This window comes from Rhagoletis pomonella, unplaced genomic scaffold (assembly GCF_013731165.1).
Source record: "Rhagoletis pomonella isolate Grant_MI unplaced genomic scaffold, Rhpom_1.0 Rhpom_scaffold_00002, whole genome shotgun sequence".
Lineage (NCBI taxonomy): Eukaryota > Metazoa > Arthropoda > Insecta > Diptera > Tephritidae > Rhagoletis > Rhagoletis pomonella.
The window spans coordinates 66,755,440-66,777,922 of record NW_023458556.1 but is presented as its reverse complement, the minus strand read 5'-3'; the positions used below and the strand labels follow the sequence as shown (position 1 = coordinate 66,777,922).

General features: G+C 36.8%; 1 protein-coding gene across 1 annotated transcript; it reads right to left on the bottom strand.

Annotated features, from left to right (window-relative positions):
• Positions 1-5,087: 5,087 nt before the first annotated feature.
• LOC118754333 (glycine, alanine and asparagine-rich protein-like) lies at positions 5,088-6,290 on the bottom strand. The gene has a single exon (XM_036489210.1). The coding sequence runs from the start codon at positions 6,288-6,290 to the stop codon at positions 5,088-5,090; it is 1,203 nt and encodes a 400-aa protein (XP_036345103.1).
• Positions 6,291-22,483: the final 16,193 nt, after the last annotated feature.

Sequence of the window (22,483 nt, the reverse complement as noted above, 5' to 3'; positions counted from 1 at the left end):
AATTCGCGACATGGAGAAGTGTCCGGGATCCCGGAATCCCGCCCCCGCCACTCCAATGCTTAGGTGGGCAGGGACGGGATCTTTGAAATCACCGTCGAAATATTCAGCCTCCACGATGAAACATCCGGCAACGGACTGAAGCTGATCGACTTCTCCGGGGGCCAAGTATGATAGTATGCAGTACTAGGCTCAAGCATAAAAATATGAATCAAGATACGTGGCTGTCTCCAGATCGAAAAACGAGAAACTAAATCGATTCGATCATGTGGTGAAGGAAGGCATGCTTTCAGTGTTTTGGACGTACATACACTCCGAGGACCGAACATCGACTCGGACCACTATGTTGTTCCAGCTACGACACGCACCCACATCTGTGCAGCAAAAATGTGGAAGCACATTTCCCGCGCATTAAGTACCGCTGCTGAAGTGGTAATAGGATTTCAGCGAGCTCGAAAGAGCAACTGGCACGATGAGGAGCGTCAAGAAGCTGCAGATAAAAAAGATACCGCATACAGGGCCACGCTGCGATCGGGCGCAACGCGAGCTATGTGGGACCGCTATAGGGAACTGACGACAGAAGCGAGACGTATTTGTCGCAAGAAGAATTGGCCGAAATACGTGAGTGTGAAGGGCTTGAAATGCTGGCGAGCAGAAAAGGTGCCCGAAAATTATACCGAAGTGTTAGGGAACGTACGGAAGGTTTCAAGACCAGGGGGGTTACTATTCCATTCGAAAGAATTTTCGTCCGAAAACGGATTTTCCATACTACCTAATCCGAAATCGAATTGAAATATTCCATTTTCGTTTCACGGATATGAGCAACTACGTAATCCGAATTTGATTGCCAAAGTTACTCGAAAATCGAAAAAGTGATTCGAAAGCATTTGAGCTAACGGATAACTTATATTGGCGTAGGAAAACACAAAAATAAAGTTAAATTATTGGATGGTTTTGCAAAATAAATACTAAAGACACAAAGCAGTGTCATTATAGCCTAAATCACAAAACCTTAAGGTCACGTCTTACTCGTTTGTACGCTTTGTTGAGTTCGATGCTGGAAACACACAATATAAATATTCACATATTCTCATTCATATCACTTAATTGCTGCAAGAGTGTCTTAATCCATAAAAGTCAATAACTCGAGAAAGAGGGCTTTATAGTTTCCCGTTTCCATACGCTCCCATAGTAAGAATTAAGACAAATTTTCTTCTAATGAGCTGTTGTTAATCGATACAGCTGTTCAATTTTTATACAACATAGAAGAAGAGTGGCCGATACTTTCTGCATCCTACCTAATTAAAAAAATTATGTATGGATTATGACACTCTTGTAGCAAATAAGCGATATTAATTCGTTAGTTCCTCGATTTTATTTCAGTGCCTCTATATGTATCCAAAACAAGTATTGTATTTGTATGTATTTACATATATCGTTGGCTTAGTTCGCAAACGTGCTAAGTCCATTTTTTTTATTTTTCAGGAGGGACAAAAAACCGTCTAACTTTTTTTGTTGTCAATATTTTTCTTATCTGTAAATACAGTTTTATTCCTTAGTTCGTCTTGTTTTAGTACCAAAAACCGGCCAATTTCAAAATAAAGCTGTTGCAGACTTATAGGCTCTTTTAGGACTTACCACATTTTGTCTTTAAGATTTTATTCTTTTAATGTGGACTTAGCACATTTTCTATCAACCTTTTTTTCCATTATTTTTTATTGTTAAAAGATTTAATTGTTTACTTTAAATATATTTTATTGTTTTAAAATGAGTTATAACCTAATACAATTTTATTTCATTGCTATTAACAAAAATAACTCTTTTAAGTCGTAAATTTATGTACCATTTATAAAAGAAAATAATTAAAAGCAAGTAAAGAGGTAAAGTTTGGGCGAAACCGAACTTTATCTACCCGGCGCAGGTATCAAATACTGTCGTAAGCAGGGTCTTTTTCCCGATTTCAAACGTTTTCGATAATATCCTGAGTTAAACTCAATGAAATAAATGAACCACGTTTAGTAGAAATCGCTAAAGTGGCTACCGAAATACACCTTGTAGTCATAAATTGGGCGGTGTCACGCAGTCTTATTTATTGTTAAGAGATTAAGAGATCTGAAATTTACCGTTAGATATACGGGAAGCAAATATTCATTTTGGTCCGATTTGAATAATTTTCAACGAATTGCTTTTCCGTACCAGGTTTATTAAGTGCACAGAGTTTGGTAGAAATTGATAAATCGGTTACCGAGTTACAAATTTGTGGTCATAAGTGGGCGGCGCCATGCCCATTATCCAAAAATGTATCATCTAATTTTCTGCTGAGTGGTTATCGCGATCATCGATTTTAAGTGAATTAGATTTTCAACAGATTTCTTAGCTAGACCCTAAATAAGGCTCGTACCGAGTTTGGTGAATGGGCTACTGAGATGCAGCATTTCATAATAGGTGGGCGGGGTCACGCCCATTTTCCAAAAAGTGCACAATAATATTTTTTACAAAAATATCTATCTATCTACTTCACATACTAATTTTGAACAATTTGCATCCAATATTTACTGAAATATCGTAGTTTTTGCATCTTTAGAAAATACCTTTATATCGGAAATGGGCGTGGTAACATTCAGATTCGCCCATTTTTAATACCAACTTACCTTGGATAAAGGGCAACCTACATACCAAATTTCGTTGAGATATCTCGCGTTATCGTGTACACGGACAGACGTGTATATATATTTTTTTGATTTTTTTGGACCTAGCACATTTGCGTACCAATGCATAACAACAAGTAAAAACGACATTACGGTAATTTTCTTTTTTGGTAATGATGTACTTTCAGTTATGCTATCTTACTGCATCAAAATATCAATTTACATAAAAAGTGGACTTAGCACGTTTGCGAACTAAGCCAACGGTATGTTGTTTCTTATAAAAAATTTCTTACATATTAAAAAATAAAATGCTTGTTTGAAAAATAAAAATGGTTTGTCGCTCGATGTGATTCGCACCGCGGAACCCATGTTCACCAATGACGATTTCTTTTCTAACAAAAAACGTCGCCTTTTGATTTCCCCTTGAGAAAATTTTTTAGGTGTTTCTTAAAATTCACACTCTTGTAGGGCAAAAAATAAATAAAAATATTCTCTGCCCTGAGAAGCTTTGTCAGGGGAGATGGTTGCCCTGAAAATCAGATGGTTGTTTAAAATGACAATGTTATGAAATGCGTGAGCTGGACAAGGACAGGAAGGTAGAAACATACCCTTTTTCAGGGTTGAAACACATTTCGCATCGGGAAAGGGCAACAACGGAATCACCATAAGCAAATGCTCTTCGACTATGCTAACATATGGTATAAAACTTCGTTGCCAAAGCACACATACATTCTTGCTTTAAATTTTATAATTTTTTTTTTTGTTTTTCATTGCTCACAGTCAATACCACCAAATAAAAACAAAAAATATTCAAAAGTAGAGCCAAATGAATGGAAAGACTTTCTACTCGATCCGAAAGTATTTGATAGTAGGAATTCTTATTCGTACAATTTTCGAGTAGTTTAAACTTTTGAATCAAGTTACATAGTAACCCCCCAGATCGAACTTTTATAAGAACAACAATGGCGACCTAATGGCTGATTTCCGGGAGCATGCGTTGAAAGCACAAAAGTTCATCGATACACCCAAAATAATCTGCAAACGTAACAGTGCAGCCGAAAGTACTACGATAGTAGTTTTTTACTACTATTTTGTCATTTGTACTCCCGTACTCCCCAAGGACCGAATTTACTACTATTTTGCGAGACAGGTGACATTTTGATCAAAACTTATGAAGTAAATCAAAATATATAGCATTGAACAACATTGAAGAGTGAAACAAGTTTCTTATATGTATCTACTTACCAACAAAATTTAGCTGACACTAACACTGCTCAGTTTGGAAGTACCTATTTTCCAACATGTTGTCCCTGTCAGCTTTTTCCAAATGTAAGTTTTAGAACCATCCGTAAAAATTCAATAATATGTAATTAAGCAAACAAAGTCCAGAAAAATCAATGTTGTAGAATCTTCTCAACAAATGGGCAGCGTACTGTCCTTGGGCGTTGAGAAACACATCTACATCTGTGCCTTCAAAATATTCTTCCCCAGTCTACTCTGTGTCATAAATTGGCCTTACGCTAGGTTTGAAGATTTATACAAATATCAAGGGCTTTCTCGACCTGGGCTTCATTTGGCATTGCCAATTGGCGTCAGTTGGCACAGAGGAAGAGAAAAGAGACTGGCGTGCTGGTCTCGGTCAAAATCACTTAGGCGCCCTGCAGAAAAAAATATCAATTGATTAAAATAACCACTTCTAGCTTTTTGTGTGATTTCGATAAATAAGTAAATTTCATTTAGCTATGGCAAAACTAAATTTAAGGTAGTTGTGAAGGCGTGCAGGAGTCATGCAGACGTTATCGGAAGTTTGTTTTCTTTACAAGTTTCTATCTAAATATCCTCATACAAAAATTACTTTCAATCAATTTTTTTCTGCACTTCGTAAATTTTTTTTTCGAATTCAGGACAAATAAAATGAAGTACGAAATTTTATATTGTCATTTTGATGTAATGTCTGATCGAATTCAAATATGAGACCACAAATAAACAAATATGTAATGTTAAATAAAATAAGTATATAAAGAAAAATATAAAAAATTTTAAAAATCTTTAGAGTAAAATGTAATCAAAAAGAACAACCGAATCATGGATCACGCGACTCCGAATGGCGGTTTTATTTTTATGAGAAGCTATTTTTTTATGACAGAATACAGTCGGCGACCGCTTTTAGAAAAAACTTTTTCTTTTCTTTTGTTTTTGATGTTAGTCGGAAATTGGGATCGATCCCTACACAACAGCGGTGGATAACCCTTCATAACAAAAACATCAGAGGATCAAAAAATAGTGTCGGAATTTATTCGAAAACAGTATTTAGTTTCGTTTTATGTATACACGAGTTCGTAAAGATATGTAACACAGTTCAAGTTGGTAGCACTAATTTAAGACTATTCGAGTGGAATTAAAATATAGCGATTAATGTTTTTGACTAGACGTTTCTTATTTTTAACAACCAATCTTTTCCCAGATGCCACCACTTTTATAGCCATTATTCCAACCATTGTTCCAACCACCCGAAGAACTGCTGCTGCTTCCCCAAGCGCCGACATTTGAAGGTGGCGGTGGTGGGCCATAAGATTGTGCAGGGACGCCATTGAAACCGCCTTGGCTGCCGTCATCCTCGTCGACGATTAACTTAATGGTTTTCACCACTTGCGTATTTTGTCCAGGAGCAGGGCCAGGTGATGAAATAATTTGGGGAATGAGCTGTGGAACGGGTTGTGGGTTGGGTTGTGGCGCAGGCGCTGAATAATATGTGGTTTGAACGGGAGCTTGCGGTGCCTGCACCACCGTACGCACCGGCGCAACCGCCTGTGTAGTCACATAAGAAGTGGACGCTTGCACGGCTGGAGGCTGTAGATTTACTGAAATTTGAGACGCAGGTTCGGGTGCAGGCAAATTGATTGAGGGAGGCGATTGCACCTGAACGGCGACGGGCGCTGCGGCGGACTCTCTATACTGGTAAGATTGTTGGGTCGCATATTGAATAGGTTGTAGTGCAGGCGCTGAAACATAGGCGGGTTGTATGGGCACTTGCACGGGTGGAGGAGCTGGAGCGGATTGAATTATTGTGCGCACTGGCGCCACCGCCACTTGTGCTGGTGCGGAAACAGCTACCGGCGCCGGTATCGGTGTCCAACCACCGTTGGCATAGCCACTGGAGTAGCCGCTGGCATAATTCGATGATACACCTTCATTCTGACTGGGTAAAATTACTTTGATGATCTTTACTATCTGCTCGCCTCCGCCGCTGCTACCGTAACTGCCTCTACTGTAGCCGCCACCGCTATATCCTCCATTGTTATAGCCGCCATCATAGCCGCCACTCGCCCCAGCGCCGTAATTGTAGCCGTCGCTGTAGGCCTGACGTCCGTAGCCATAACCATTACCGTTGCCGTAGCCACCGCTGTAAATAGCGCGATTTTGTTGACCATAAAAGCCGCCATTGTAGTTGCCGCTGCCGTAACCACCACCGCCGCTGCCATAACCACCACCGCCACTAAGACCGCCGCCGCCGCCGCCACCTCCACCACCACCGCCTAAATTTCCAGCTAATCCCAAAAGTGCCAACTTGGCACCCAAGAAAGCGTGTGTGGCTGGCGTAAGCGTGGCCAGGACGCACACAGCAAGAACCAAACAAAATCTCATTATTTTCAACTCGATCACTTATTAAATGTTTCTTAAATTGATCCACGTGTACCAAAAACCCGATGAGCTAATTTGCAACTACCCGTGAACCAAACTCGGTGTGAACTGTTAAAGTCTCTTTGAGTGGCATACAAATTTATAGGCCAAAAATGGCAGGTGCTAAATGGAATTAGTCGGGCTACTTTGGATTTGTCCCACATACACGCGCAATAGTATAACATACATACATCCGTACACACAAAAGACCGCACAATCTGCGTATGCCCGTGACTGTAATGGATAATGTATATATCTATGTATGTAACTAAGTAATTCTTAAGTACCGAAATCGTCGCACCGCCACACCCCTGTGGGACCTTTTTCTCGCACAGCCACAAAACTTACCTAGGTAGCCAGTGGTTAGCACATTTCCCTAACGCGATAAGTGTGTATACATACTTAGAAATACCAAAAAAGCCTATTTGCTAACTTGCATAGTATTTGTATGCTCGGTAATGGGATATCTGTGATCGTTGATCTATGCTCTAAAATGTTGTTTGCTTAATCAATGAATATCGTTTTATGCAGAAGCTGCTATTTAAGTTCATATACATATGCATACTTATACGTACTTATTTATGTATGGTCTGTGTACAGTGGCGGCCACATAAGTAAATACTACCAGCGACGTTTAGTTGACGTAGCTCACAGATGATTGGATATATTTATCCCTACGGCACATGGCTTTTTATAGGCGTAGAACTTTATATTGAAATAAAAGAACGAGAGTACATAATTCCAAATTAAAGATTGACTTTATTATGAAGATAATTGGGTACTATTAGTGTTTGCATATAAATACATAGTAGTGCAATTAAACTAGAAAATCAACATCGAATATCGTAGACAGAAGGGCTACATAGCATACTAGGACTAAAACCGAAACTAGTGATGTGGATGTACTTCGGCATCATAAGACACATATAAACTATGGCGTCCTGCTATGGTGGCCGGATATAAACAAACAGGAGATACAAAGTGGCCGATAAAGAGGCAATTAGACGGTTCAATGATAGATCGGGTACAGGTATGTTCTCCGAAGAACTCTATATCTCCTTGTCTCTCCGTCTAGGAAATGATACAAGCATCCTACAAGCGGAAGTCTTAGGGTACGTTCACACGGAAAGCGGAGCCGAGCCGAGCGAAGCCGTTCCGCAGAGTGAAACTTTCAAATTGCTGTAGCTATGTACATATATGAAAGTCTTCATACAGCTAACTTTTTCAGAAGCGTTTTGGAGCTGAAAGCAACGAAGCTTTTGATTTCGAATTTCTATTTAATTTTTTCCCGTATAATAGAACTTGCCGCAACTCTCAACTAAAATATAGCGGAAGAAGTGGTCCAGCATTTCCTTTGTGAATGCTCAGGCCTAGCAGCTTTTAGGCATAAAAGCAGCAGATAAATATGTCAGGGTCTACCACAGCTGATATCAGCAATTCATTAATGAATCAAAATGGCTAATTTCTACTAATGTGCATTAAAATGGTGCAAAACGCGCTAATTATATCGTAGTTAGCACTGCGACCAACATAGTGCCGTAGCTAGCTCTAAAAATCTACTTTGAAGCTAGCATGATCGATGGAAATTTCTAAATGAATTGTTGACGTCATTTATTGCAGTAAACTTGTTATCCACTCCACCGATTATGCTATCGATTATAACGTAAAATGCGTATCTACTTAAGTCAAATTCTTCCTCCCTGCTATTTCGTGGTAATTTTTCATGTTTCGCGTCTCTGCGTTAAATTTTTGCGCCGATAATAACATTGTCTTTATTCTTCCAAATTACAACCCACTGGTCACACAGTCACTTTGAGAGCCTTGCCATGACAAAACAATCCGAAACAAACATATAGGTCAATATTTAGACTTACATACTACTTAGCATACATTTTATCGGCATAACCACACGTAGCCGATTTGTGTCTTTAGTTCCGTAATGGGCATTACCTATCAAGCTTACAGCTCAACTGCACGCTTTTCTCACGTACCTATATGCTCACTAATGTGACCAGATTCGTTTTCGAGGCTAGTTTTTTCGTCTCTAGCATCAGAATTTTAGTTCTAGTTTCATGGCTTTTTTCTAGCCTTTTTACTTAAAATTTTAATTTTATAATTACGTTAGATATGAAATTTCTAAAAATTAGTTCATAAAAAATTACTGACATGTCAACTTAAACCAGATGCGAAAACATTTTGTATATTCTCTTTTTCAGATGTTTGACGAAAATCTGGCAAGCCTAATTATCTCACAGCTCTCAATTGACGAAGACCGTAACTTAAGATCTAAAGTCTACAGTTTCTTACGGTATCCTAATACGGTGTTTACATGAGGCGATTTTACCGGCAAATTTTAGTTGAACGCAGCAATCGCCTGGTATGAAAGGCCTTTAAACTAATCGCTTCCAATGTAGTTGGGGGCAGCAAACTTTTGATTCAATTAATCGCCTTTAAAATTGCCTGTAAAATCACCTCATGTGAGCACCGTTTAAATTTTCATCAACCTAATACAGTATCTCATATACTTAGTAGGTTGGCCTTTGGTAGTAAAAACTATTTCTAAAACAAGCTTTCTAAATATGAACCAAATCGCAACACGTCTAAATACAGGGTTTTCAAATGTCTCAACTCCTGCACCACCTAGTGAATTAAATCATCTTATTTTTTGTCGGTCTGTGCGGAGATCGCAAATCGCCTCCTTGCTTTGGGAAGTTCCTCCAAAGATTTACATCAAGTGTAGACAGGTCCTTCTTTAGTTGGTTCTTCCTCGACACGTACAATCCAAAATTAAAAAGAAGCTAGTGAGACCGAATGGCGCCAAAACGCCAACAATTAATTAAATTTTTTAAACAGGTAAAACTTTATTCAAAACCCTATAAAAATATTCCTAATGATTAATCTAACCATTTCCGAGTGATGAGAGATCTCGCATGGTGTCGGTTTTCATTTAACTTCAAAAAATAAAACCTGTGCACATCTATGTAGAATCCCAGTTCTTTGACTTCTCATTTTGGAAATTCGAGATAACGTTGCAGATGTGATGACATTAAAAAAATAAAAATAAAAGTGTATGGCAATTCTAATTAAAATTATTATCAGCCTATAGTTTTCTTAAAACTCTTTCGTTTGACACTAATATTTCGATAATTCATTTATGTGTCTTTCGTATAAGTAAAACAAATGCGACTTTTCAAACAGGTGGCAACCCCTTTAAAGTTATTTTTAAACTAAAATCTTTCGCCTGGCATTGTTATACATGTTTCAATTAACTGATGAATTAAGTTGAATTTAGTATTTTTAAGCACATGGCCACTCTCGTAAATAAAGTTTAGAAATAAACTATTTTCAAACCCATTTCGATTGATACCCATCTTTTGACAATCCATTAAACTCATTAAATAATTTGAGCTTAATTTTTTCAACAAAAAAAAAACAGATGTTCAATTTAATTAATTATTTTAAAATTTCATGTAACCTGTGTAATACCACTTGTGAAATACCACTTTCAAAACAGGCGGCAACCCTCTTAGAAATTATTTTCGAACTAAAATTTCCTTAAATATTTTTCCCCTGACATTTTTATAAATATTTCAAATAACTGATGAATTAAGTGGAAATTCATTTTTTAAACACGTGGCAACCCTCCTAAATATAGTTCTTAAGTAAAGGATTTTAAACCAATTTCCATTGATTACCATCGGTTAGTAATTCATTTATCTTATTAAATAATTTTAGTTTAGCCCTTTAAGCTGGGCAACCCTCAAGCACAACAAAAATGTTCTAAATTGTTAAACTAAGTATTCTTGAAGCTCTTTCATTTGACATCCATCGTTAATATTTCATATAACTTAGGTATAAAATAGTTCAATTAGACTTCTTAAATAGGTGGCAAACCTATTCAAAATATTTCCAAACTACTACTTTCTTAAACCTCTTTTGTATGACACCCATATAGCGATACCTTATTTACTTACTAAATTCCTTTAATTAAAATTTAATTACATTCTTTTTAACATGTGGCAACCCTCCTATATGGAGTTAAGTTATAAAGCCTTTTCAAAACCATTTCGAGTGATACCCATATTTAATAATTCATTTAACTTTTTAATTAATTTGAGCTAATGGTGGTGGCAACTTTTTTCGAAAAAGTAAAAGTTCTTGAACATCATCACCCTAAACCCATTAATTTGGTACCTCACTTTTGAAAATCGAACGGACGGTGCGGATCTGAAGGCATTGAGTAGTAAATAACTTGGGTTTAATTATTTAACAGGTGGCAACTCCTTTCGAAAAAATAAAACCAGTTTGCACATCTACAGGCCAAGCGCTTTAATTTGGCACTGACACACCTCAAAATTTGGAATTTTTGAAATTAGGCTTTAAAAAATATACACAAAGCTTTTGTTTACCTTTCAATAAAGGCTGAAGCAAATGTTTGTTATAATTTGTTGAAAAAACCTAAGGTAAAGTCTCCCTTGCCCATATGATTAGTATGTGCTAAGAAATAGTTTCCGGATTTTCTGACAAACGCGTAGCTTTGACTTGTGTCACCTTTGAAGTTCGGTTGCGATATCCTTATTAATACATTAACTAAGAATTTCGCCCTAAAAACAATGAGAAATATTTCAGGAAATTTCTTTATTTTTTGATTTCCTTTTATACCTGTTTGCCCATGATGCTGCTTGCCTAGAGGCGAATCTTGGAGACAATATTTTGAATTTTATAAGTCACATTTTTCTCCGTGTGAAAAACATTGCAGTTGTCAGTGTTGCCACTCAAAAAGTTTTTTTCCTACCACAATTGGTACAAAATAGCTCTCTTCCTACCAAAATGTGACTCTCATTGGAAATGTTATTTAAATATTGTAACATATGTAAGTAGGTACAGCACTTTATTATAAAAAGATCAATTAAAATCTACTTGTCCTTAATTTTTCTCCATGTGCAGCTCTTTTTGGGTAAAATAAAGAAAAAAAACGCGAACTCATAGTCAAGTTTTGAAAGTTACATATTTTTACTTTTGCGCGACGAATTAATAGCTCTCAACTATTCTTTCCTTAAGAGAGAAGAGGGAAATAAAATATAAATACTCTCCCTTCTCACTCACTCGCTTTAGCGAAATTTAAAATATGCCATTTGCATAACAATTGTCTTAATATTTTCTATTAATTTAAACAAACTGTATGGATTAGAGAACAGTCTAATTTTTTTATTTTTTTGACATGTCCCATTTCCCTTTTCCTTTTAACATCATCCCGTACTCCCGAAAGAAGAGATACTTGAAATTTTATAAAATGAAGAAAATATGTGATTTTCCTACCAAAATCCCTCGAAAAGCCTTATTTTAAAAAATGAAACTACCAATTTTGGTCCAATTGATCCGAAACGGCAGCATTGGCAGTAGTCCGAAATCGTTTATTCTTTCTTATTGATATTGGCTGGGAAAAAATGCCAGATCCCGTTCCGAATCCCGTTTTGGAGGTACCTATGAAAACTAAAATCTCGTCTCGTTATCGGATATCCAATCACTACTGTGTATGCAGTGGAAGAAATGGATGATAGGTGCACTGGAGAGAGTTTTACCTAACATTTACTATTAGTTTTAAACTTGCATACTGTCGTATTTTTATGTCCGCCGCCGTACTTTAATACGTATGTATGTACATGTATGAATGCATAAGTCTGTATGTGAATGGATTTAAACTTTAAACTAAACATTGGTAAATTTCCCAAGCTCCTCTTCGGTGCCTTTGTTGGTATTTAGTATGTACTATGTCAGCAAATGTACTACATAATCATCGGTCATCAACCATATGAAAAATCTTCTATTTACATGAACTCGCGTGCTTATGTACATATTTCTCAATAAGTAAATTTAGTTATGTACATGTAGGTACATATTATTATAATGTATATGCATATATATTTACTTTTGTACTTACTATATATATATGTACATCCATTTGAGCATGTTTACATTAGCGTGGTCTAAAATAAGCAAAGTCAAAATTTTAATGCTCTCAACCCCTAGGATTGTTCTATATCGAAAAAATATACCCCTATTTTACAACGCTTTTATCAACTTGCAATGTTGTGCGTCCAGAAACTTTCAATGTTGTGGATCCAGAAACTTTCAATGTTGTGTGTCCGACACCATAAAGCTTTGCTTTGAAAAGTTCCTATAAAAAAGCATAGTGCATAGGGCGACATCTGTAGTGAATAGGGCGAGGTAGATGACATCTAGATTCAATGTTTTTTGAATTGAAACTAAAGAAAAAACAACGGTATATTTTCGAAACAGAACAATCCTAGGGGTGAGAGCATTAAAATCCCGTCTTTACTTTTTCCCATGTATTTTCGGACCACCCTTATGTACATACATGAGGAAATAATGTAACATCTCACCGTGTGTACTTTCATATGTGCTTAAAGAATTTAGCTCGTGGGTACATCGAACCGCAAATGGAAAAGATATTGAATTTTTGATAACTTACATCCAATTAAGTGTATTCTACGCAGGATATATTGTTCTGTTTCTGTACTTGGATAATGAATAAGATGGTATGAACTATAAAACCTTTACCATGACATAAACATAGTGAAAGACATAAAAATTTAACCTTGTGTAGGCTTGAATTATGAAGGACCAAGTGCATAAAAATCTGTTTACACTAGGTGGTATCAGCTGGCCGAACTTTGCAAAAGGCAAAGCAAATTGCTGAAAATGTTTGGTCTGGGCCCAAAGCGAAATTGATTGCAGAGCCAAATAAGAAGAAAAAATTAAACAATGTTACTAATGCGGTAATAAGTATGTCGAACACAAATAACCCAGGGACGGCGGTATGGTAAAGCTGCTAGCCACTACACCACAGCGGCCGCTATTACTATTACCATAATAAATACTCGAATGAAAATGTTTGCCTAGATGAGCTCTCAGAAATCTCGTATGTACATCGACCGACGACAGCAACTAAGATTGAAATTGTGGGCACATGCCGATGACGACGACATCATCGGTGACAAAAACCGCGAAGTCTTTCAGCCTTTTCCCAGTTGGATAAGGAAGCAAAGCGTAAGGATCTGGTGGTAAACGAGGACAACACGAAGTGTCCACTGTCATCAAACAAACAGTCAGCGCATGCCGGCCTTGGCACCCATATCCCTGTGGAGAAGTAGAGAATTTCGTATACTTGCGAACCAGCAGAAACGTCTGACTTTCTTTGTTGAACTCGGCCAAAATCGCTTAAGCGGTTACAGTGCCAAATAAGAAGAAGAACTGAAGTTCCGACTCCAGTTCCTGTTAGTATAATTTTAAAATTTTTCGGTCACAGGATTTTGTGTAATGTTCAGGATAGGCTTGTAAATAAAAAAGGTATTGTCCCATCCTTATTTGAATTTAGTTGAAAAAAGCTGTGGGTCTTTCGGCCAGCAAACATTTAGTTGACGGATTCAAAATCAATTGTACGAGACAGAGATGGTTCCAATGCAAAATTTCCGAGGCTAGTTAGTTTTTAAATTAGGGTATCAGCATTATTCCTCAGAAGTCTGTTCTTGTACCGTTTAAAACAAGGTATAAACCCACCCTTGTTTCGGTTGCTCTTGGAAGTACAGGGCTAGAATACTCCAATGAGGTCAAATATCTGGAGATAGCGATACATAAGAGATTCAAGTGGAGCTCCCATCTTAGGAGAATTGTTGCGACAGCTCTACTGAGCGGAGTTCAAGGCTGATAAAGCGGATCTACCGAAGGTATTCTTGAAAAGATACCATGGTTAGAAATATGCTGAATTTCTGATTCTATGACTAACAGAAAGTTCGAAGACAGTTTAAGGATGTGTTACGGGCATGTATCTCTGGGCCTGGTACCAAGCTTGCAATTCCCATGGGGAAATCTATCACGATGTGTCACGTTGATATATTCGCAATCTTAAATTGCTTAAAATTAACCCTTTGAAAAAGGTTGCAAGGGTGCCTTACTTGTTATCTTTTCAGATAACTCGGCAGTTATCCGGGCTGAAGTCCGCCAACGCGGAAAGTGTTCTGTGCAAAAATACTATAGTAATGATGGTTATTTTTTCTAAGCGTGGCCAAAGGCTGCCAACGCGTAAAAGTGTTCTGCACAAAAATACCGTGTATGGCGCAACCCGAGTTTATATTTTTTGTCAAAATGCAAATTTTACTCCTTTTTCAAATGGATCGCCAGGGGTCTTTAAAGGAGTCAGAGTTGAGAAGGGACTGTGCTCTTTCCAATGGGTTGGGTTTTAGGTGCCGCCTCAACCATCTGCCTAATATTCGATATTCCTACCTTGCTGGCCTACTCAAGAATATACATATGTAAGATTTTAGTGTAAATTAAAAAGAAGAAAGGTTGACGTTTGGAACCGACCACGTGTACATTTGATGTGCGGTCGGTGTCATCGGGTATTACCAACTCTTGGATAAATTTCCTATTAGACATTAAGTTGTAGGAAATTCGCACCTCAACAAAACACTCAGTTAGCATCCACGTACTTCGCAGAAATAGCTCTTCTTTGTCGATTAATTTGGTATGCGCCGCGTATTCATCTACAACTTGCTGCTAATTCTTTTTTTATTTTTAGTTTGAAATTGCCATTGTGTGAAAATTTGTGATTTAAAAAAATGTACACATATGTATGTACATATTTATGCATACAAGTAAGTTTATTTGCTAATGTTGTTATGAACAAAGAAGAAGAAGAGGAAGAAAAAATGCCGGCAACAATGCAAGTTTTGGGTTTGGCTCATTAGGGACCTTTTTAGCGCGTCCACACGAAATGATATCGTAGGCAGCGAGCTCATTACCATCGACAGCATGTGTCGAGTAGTAGAAGTGATAGCATCGAAGTTCACAGCATCACTTAAAAATATACATATGTACATAGTAATAGTAGGTACTTTGGCAAAACCTCGTATCTCAGAAACAAGCTCGTTTCTCGTAAAATGTATTTAAACTACATTGGCCTTAAAATACTCTGATTCATTATATTTACATATTTTATGCTTAATTAACTAAAAAGTACTTAATCTTTATACTATTTTATAAATTTAAAATTTTTATCGGATGTTTCCAATAGATTTTTTGATTCTCTTTCGATTTTAACCAAAAACGAGACCTTTTATTTTAAAATAAATGCTTGCAAGAAAGTTGAAGCTTTTTCCTAAAAGCATACCAGTTTTCCGAATGGCTTTTTTCGTAATATTAGATTTCAAAAAATGTCTTACAGAGTGGTGCACGCCCCGGCTATGCGTTTGCGTCAGAGAGGATATACATAAATTCCAAAGGTCTCAGCTTGGCCTGGGATATTCGTATTTTTAACCTAGACATTTCACGTAAAATGCCACATATATATGTACTTATTTATGTATGTATTTACAGTATTGGCCAATACAATAGCACCCCCATTTCAAAGTGATATTGTTTCCCACTCATGTTTATTTATTTATTTTTAAGAATTTTCAATTAAAATACAGTTCATTCTCTCACAAAACTCACATGAACTCAAGTTTAAAACTTTTCAAAATACCACAAAAAAGTGAAACAAATTTTCACCCAAATTTCAAACCTTTTTCTCAGAAGCGGTAGAATTTGTTTGAATACACAGTTTTATATCCCATTCAATTTTAGTCTAATAATGTGCAAGTTTGAAGTGGCTAAAAATTACCGTTGATTTTTTAGAATTTTTTTCGCCGAGGATGTTGCGGGTTTCTGCCATATAAAAATAAATTGTGTTTAGTCGTTATATGGAAGCAAATAAGACAAAAAAAATTCTAAAAAATCAATGGTAATCTTTAGCGACTTGAAACTTGCACATTATTAGACTAAAATTGAATGCGCTATAAAACTGTGTACTCAAAAAAATTCTAGAGCTTCTGAGAAAAAAGTTTGAAATTTAAGGGAAAGTTTGTTGCGCTTTTTTGCGGTCTTTTAAAAAGTTTAAAACTTGGGTTTATATGGGTTTTGTTAGAGAATTAACTGTATTTTAATTGAAAATTCTTAAAAACAAATAACTAAACATAAGTGGCAAACAATATTGCTTTGAAAGGGGGGTGCTATAGATATGCCCATACATACATATACTATACATAGAAAAATCTCTAGTTCAGAACTGGTGCGCTTTTAGTACATTGCTTTTTTATAAATTGTTGTTGCTTTGCTAGCCGGCAATTACAAATACCTGATGAAGATCTTGCAGAAGTAATGAGCTTAGCCGACGACGCTTTAGAGGAATTTGAAGAAATGCGACAAGAAGCAGAAAAAACTTTCATTTGCTTTTCGAACACGTAAAAAAAGTATGCACCAACCTAGGTGCAGAAATCAAAGTACCAAGATACAACAGTCGCCAAAAGAATCGCTTTAATGTGAAAACCGGAGACGCCGAGGCATACTATCGCATTGCTTTTTACATTCCCTTCCTTGATACATACATTGCTCATTTGAAAAGCCGGTTCCTAAACCATAAATCAGTTTTAAATAATTTTAGTGTTTTGTTTCCAAAGTATGATTTTAACGAAAAAAAAAACTGAAGAATTGTTTGCTTTCTATGAAAAAGTAATCGACTGCTCGAAACAAAACTTTCTTCTGGAGGTAAAAATGTGGAAAAAACGAGTTTCTCACGAACATTTTCGAAATGCTCTCGAAGCATTACAAGTAGCTAATACAACGTCTTTTGGGAATGTTTTTAAGATCTTACGTATATTGGCACTTTTGCCCGTTTCAATAGCCACACCTGAACGAAGCTTTTCATGCCTGAAAAGAATTAAAACCTACTTGAGAAATACAACATGTCAAGAAAGACTCAACAGTCTAGCATCTATGAATATTCAGAAAGATATAAATTTTTCAGTTGACGAAGTTCAAGAAGAATTAAAAAAAAAAACACGAAAAATTTGAAAAGTCTTCGTTTCATTGATTTATAAGTAAAAAGAAAAATTTAATGTGTTTAAAATTATCAAAATGTTTTATAAGTAAAGCGAAAAATTTAATATATGATTTTAAAAATTCGTGTTTGAAACTTTATTACGCATACTTTCTTCTAACTAGCCTTTTTTCTAGACCCATATTAGTGGAATATTATTCTTTGACTTGAGGGGGGTTTTAACCCCCTGCCTGCGCATCTGCGAAGTGCAGACTGAAAGCGTATTTGAACAAAAAACCCGCCAAGCAAAAATCTATTTAAAGTAAAGAAGCCCCCCGCTGAATCCCTTTTTCGGTAGTTCCAAACTAGTTCAAAATTTGCCAGATGCGATCGTTCTTTCTATACTTTCGAACCAGTTCTAAATTCGTCGTTTTCTAAAAATAAAATTGTTTTTCAAAAGTACCACATCTCGCTCTTTTGGACTGGTGGCGATCTAGTTACTCTCGGACTGGTTCGCTTTTGGCGATAAAGATCTAGTACGGAACTACAAATTTGGTTCACCAGTTCGGGCTTTCCCTATAGGGTAGTGCTCCGCATTGCGCATGTATGTATGGTTGAGCGTCGATGACTTCTGGTGCAGAGTCTACATATGTAGATACGCTCGCTTTCATTCATTAATTGTGCAGTGACACGGACTCTAATCGTCTTTGTGTCCAAAATTGAAGGTCACCATTGTTTAGCCACTTTACTCAACTTGGCTCGGATGCGTTTTTGTAAGATGCTCGTTCCCGCGCTATTGGTTTTTATGATTTTCATATTAATAAGGTGTGAAATTTTCGTTTAGAAAAACGCCAAGTCGGACGCTTCACTAACCACTTACCTGCATAAATAAATAGAAGTGCAAATAGTTAGTGGTCATACCTTTAACTTAGCACTCTTTGCATACATATAGTAGTAGTAGTATTTGTTTTATGTTTAACCAATAAATAAATTAAGAAAATATTGCATACAAAAAACCAATAATATCCAATTTGTTTGCCTTGAATGATTTTGAGGCTTGTAATGCATATATGTACATACATATGTATGTATCTGCATATAAACACAAATAAGATATGAATTAATTTGTTTAAAAACTTCAAATTAATTCTAGGTTTTCGAATAAAATTGATGGCCCTTAATCGTCGCAGATTAAAAGTTCATTAACAAAAGCATTGACGGCCACCGCAGTGGCCAAATAGGCATATGAGGATAATATTACTCGATAGGAACCCAGCGTTGTCGTTTTCACTCCGATCGGAGTGTTTCATTACTTTTTTAAGCCGAACCCTACGTCACTCCCTCTCTTGCAAAAACACTCCGATTTTAAGATTACCAGAATTAGAGCCGTTTGCACCATGTCTAGTTAACGCTAACTGGAGGTACATCCTTCAGTTAAGCACGTTAACTGCTTTATCGATCACATGTTATATGATGGGTGTCGATAACGTCGATAAAGATGTTTAACTGGGAGTTAGAATTAACTAGACATGGTGCAAACGGCCCTTAGTTTTACGTCGACTCCGAACGGCGATTGTATTTTTATAAGAAGCTGTTTTTCATGGCAGAAATATACTCGGAAGTTTGCCATTGTCTGCCGAGGGATGGCTTCTGTTAAGAAAAAACCTTTTTTCTATATTTTTTTGCGATGTTGCTTGAACCCAGACCACAGCGGCTGCCCATTACACATTATTATAATAAAATTTAATGGGCTATAAAAAGTTTAAAGTTTTTATGAACATTCGTTGAACTTTTCTTAAGTTTGTATAAAGTTTGAAACTTTGATTTAAGTATATAGTTTTTTTATAGCATTAAACATATTTTTGTAAAAAATAACAAAAAATGATATGCTTCTTGATATTAAAAAAAAAAAGAAGAGATGCACGTAGATACATATGTATACGTATGCAGGCAAATATATGTATATAACACACATGAGCAGTGTTGCCATTTTAGCCGTTTTCCGGCTAGATTTAGCCGGCTGCGATAGCAAACAGCCAAAGAAATTTCGGTTTAGCCGGCAGCCGTATTGTTAGCCGTTTTGTAAAAGAAATTAGCCGTTTTTAGCCGATTTTGATATTAGCCTTGTTTTCTTAAAATTCAATTTTTGACTTAGCAACCGAAAAGCTATGAGAAATATCTACTAGCCTTATTGCGGAAAAATTTTCATGTCAGGCAGGGTTAAGTGGCTGTTAGACGTGGCCATTGCAAGTCCTTTTCAAAAGTCTGTCAAACTCAAGAATTTCCAAAAGAGATCGCAGGAGCACTTACCCCTTGGACCAGAAACATATACCTGGTGCGTGTGCCAGAGACGACTACACCACAACTCTACCTCAGTCAGATGCAACACATGCAATGGGTGGAGCCATCACCGAGTTTGCTCAGGCCTTACGACTCATAGGCAGTGGACCACCGCATATCAGTCAAGTGCAACCCTTGCCTTGGCTGGTGCCACTTAAGCGCATGTTCAAGACTGCGCACCCCCTAAGATTGGACGAGGGACTATGAGGACCCATGCTGTGCTGCTCGGTCTCAAACTCGAACTGCCGCGCCGCCCACTATCACCACAGGGCAACAGCCTCAGCACATCCCTAACACCCCACATCCCAATCATGGGTCGGCAAGGGGTAGCTGCGGTCCAAGAGACGAAGCTGCACGGCATTTCAACATTGTTGAATTGCGCCGGATACAACGTGCGCCGTTGAGATCGCGAGCGAGATAATGGTGGTCGCCTAGCGCTCATCACGCACCACACCGTGCAGTATCGTCTTATCGTCAGGATATTGCTATCCGGTCAGGCGATGTCGAGCTCGAAATATTTAACGTATATGTACACCCTGTCACCAGCTGCCCGGCAGGATATCACCCTGAAATAGGTGGGCTCCTCAGAGGTGAAATCCGTACGGCTGCTGCAGCTCGCCAGACCTAACAATTGTCAGTGCTGGTCTGATATACAGCATATCATGGCGACCTATGCTTGCAAATTATTAAATGTAGCGAACTAGTTTATTAAAACTATCGTCGACAAAAAATCCAACCATGTGCGCCAATCGTATGTTTTTCCTAATTGCAAATTCTTGCTGGAAAAATTTTGTCTAGCTTTAATTTGCAACTTCTTTCCAAGAACTAGTCTTTCTACTTGTGATTTTTTTAAATAAAACATGCGAATTTTATTTGTCAATGTTATTGTGGCTTATTAACATTTTATTTTCAATACTTTTATTGAGCTTTGTACCACGATTGTTTATTAGGAAAACAATGCGGAATTTAGTTGAAAGAGCTTGGCCGTTTTTAGCCGGTTTTTTGCCAATTTATCCGGTTAGTCCAAAAAGTTCTGGCAACACTGTACATGAGTTTTACATACTTTAGCAATGCTGTAGGAACCATGTTCCATTCCTGGTATGAGGTACATCCAAATGATGAGCAAGGGAAACCATTCTCAAAATTAGATTAGGTATATATGTAAGTACTTTCATTGGAAGAGAAGGACAGTCAAAGAGCGAATTTCCGAGCGCTTCGAAGAAGGATAAAATCATTGGCCTTCCATGGTATGACAATTGTGTTTGGCGATAAGAAAAGCTTATAGCTCAGGTATGCATAATTTGCACTGCGCTGTATAGAATGTTCTTTTTACGTAGAAATTAAAACCCAACAGACTTCTACATATCGCCGCCTCAGAAAACGGATGTCGTATGTTACAAAACACGGGTTCGATAAAATTTACTTTAAAGTTTAAGGTCGAATTAATCCCAAACTATACGGTAGATTTTTGAAATTTTTGATGGAGACGTAGTTGGTGTAATTCGATTTTATTTTCCATATTCTATAATTTAATATCTCTTAAACGTTCATGAAAATATTGACTTTTCATTCCGTACACATTTGTCGTAAATAGCGTTTACTCGCCACTTTGTTAGGTCCATAGAACGTACGACAATAATAAGGTATCTTTTTAAACGACGATGGTATAATTTGATGAAAAACTCAGATATATTTATTGAAGTATGATTACTTAGTTATTATAAAAACATAACAAAAACATATACATGTAATTAATAAAAAATTCTGTACATCTTTTATGCTGTAAATATGTTGCGAATATACGTTTTCTTTTTTAAAAACAAACAAAAAATACTTAAATTAAGTCTTTTGTACATTTTCATTTCTTTCATTTCATTGGACACTCAGTGAAAGCTAAAATAAAAAATAAAACAAGTAAGAAAGTCTAAGTTCGGGCGGAGCCGAACATTAAATACCCGGCGCAAGTATTAAATATATGTTTTTTCACCTTTCCGAAACCTACCGCAGATGGTAAGCCGGGGTGTATCAACTTTGAGTAAATTAGCGTCCTTCAATTTCGAAATATTGAAGTTTCAAGCATTTCTGAAATTTACCGTTATATGAAAAGCGGCCGTAATTTTAATCCGATTTCAATAATTTTCAACGTTTCGCTTTTATGTGGCAAGCACAATAACCACACCGAGTTTGGTACAAATTGGTAGAACGGTTACCGATATACATATATGTGATCATAAGTGGGCGGTGCCCCGCCCTTTTCAAAAATTTTACCATAAACGCATTTCTTGGTAAAGAATTGTTGCAAGCATCAATTTTGAATAAATTAGCTTTAATATTTACTGATTTATCGAAGATTTTGTATTTCTCTAAATTACCGTTATATGGGATGTGGGCATGGTTATTGTCCGATTTTAAAAATTTTCGGCCGTTTGGTATGCTGTGCGAAGGCCAACAACTGTGCCAAGTTTGGAAGAAATTGGTGCAGCGGTTCCTAAGATATACACATGTAACCATAAGTGGGCGTGGCTACGCCCATTTTCCAAAAATTTATAATATTCTTATTTTTCGTCTAAAAATTGTTGTAAATATCAATTTTGAGTGAATTATCTTCAGTAGTTACTAAAATATCGCAGTTTTCGTATTTCTGGAAATTACCTTTATATGGGAAGTGGGCGTGGATACAGTCCTATTTCGCCCATTTTCAATACCAACCTACCTTGGATTAACAGAAACCTACATACCAAATTTCGTTGAGATATCTCAATTTTTGCTCGAGTTATCGTGTACACGGACGGACGGACAGACGGACAGACGGACGGACAGACAGACATGGCTTAATCGATTTCTTTTTTCATCCTGATCATTTATGTATACATTTGTCTATATCTATCTCGATTCGTTTTGGCTGTTACAAACAACCGTTATGTGAACAAAATTAATATAC

What these genes read in the sequence shown, in the direction of transcription:
- LOC118754333 (XM_036489210.1), bottom strand. Translation starts at nt 6,290, where the DNA reads ATGAGATTTTGTTTGGTTCTTGCTGTGTGCGTCCTGGCCACGCTTACG.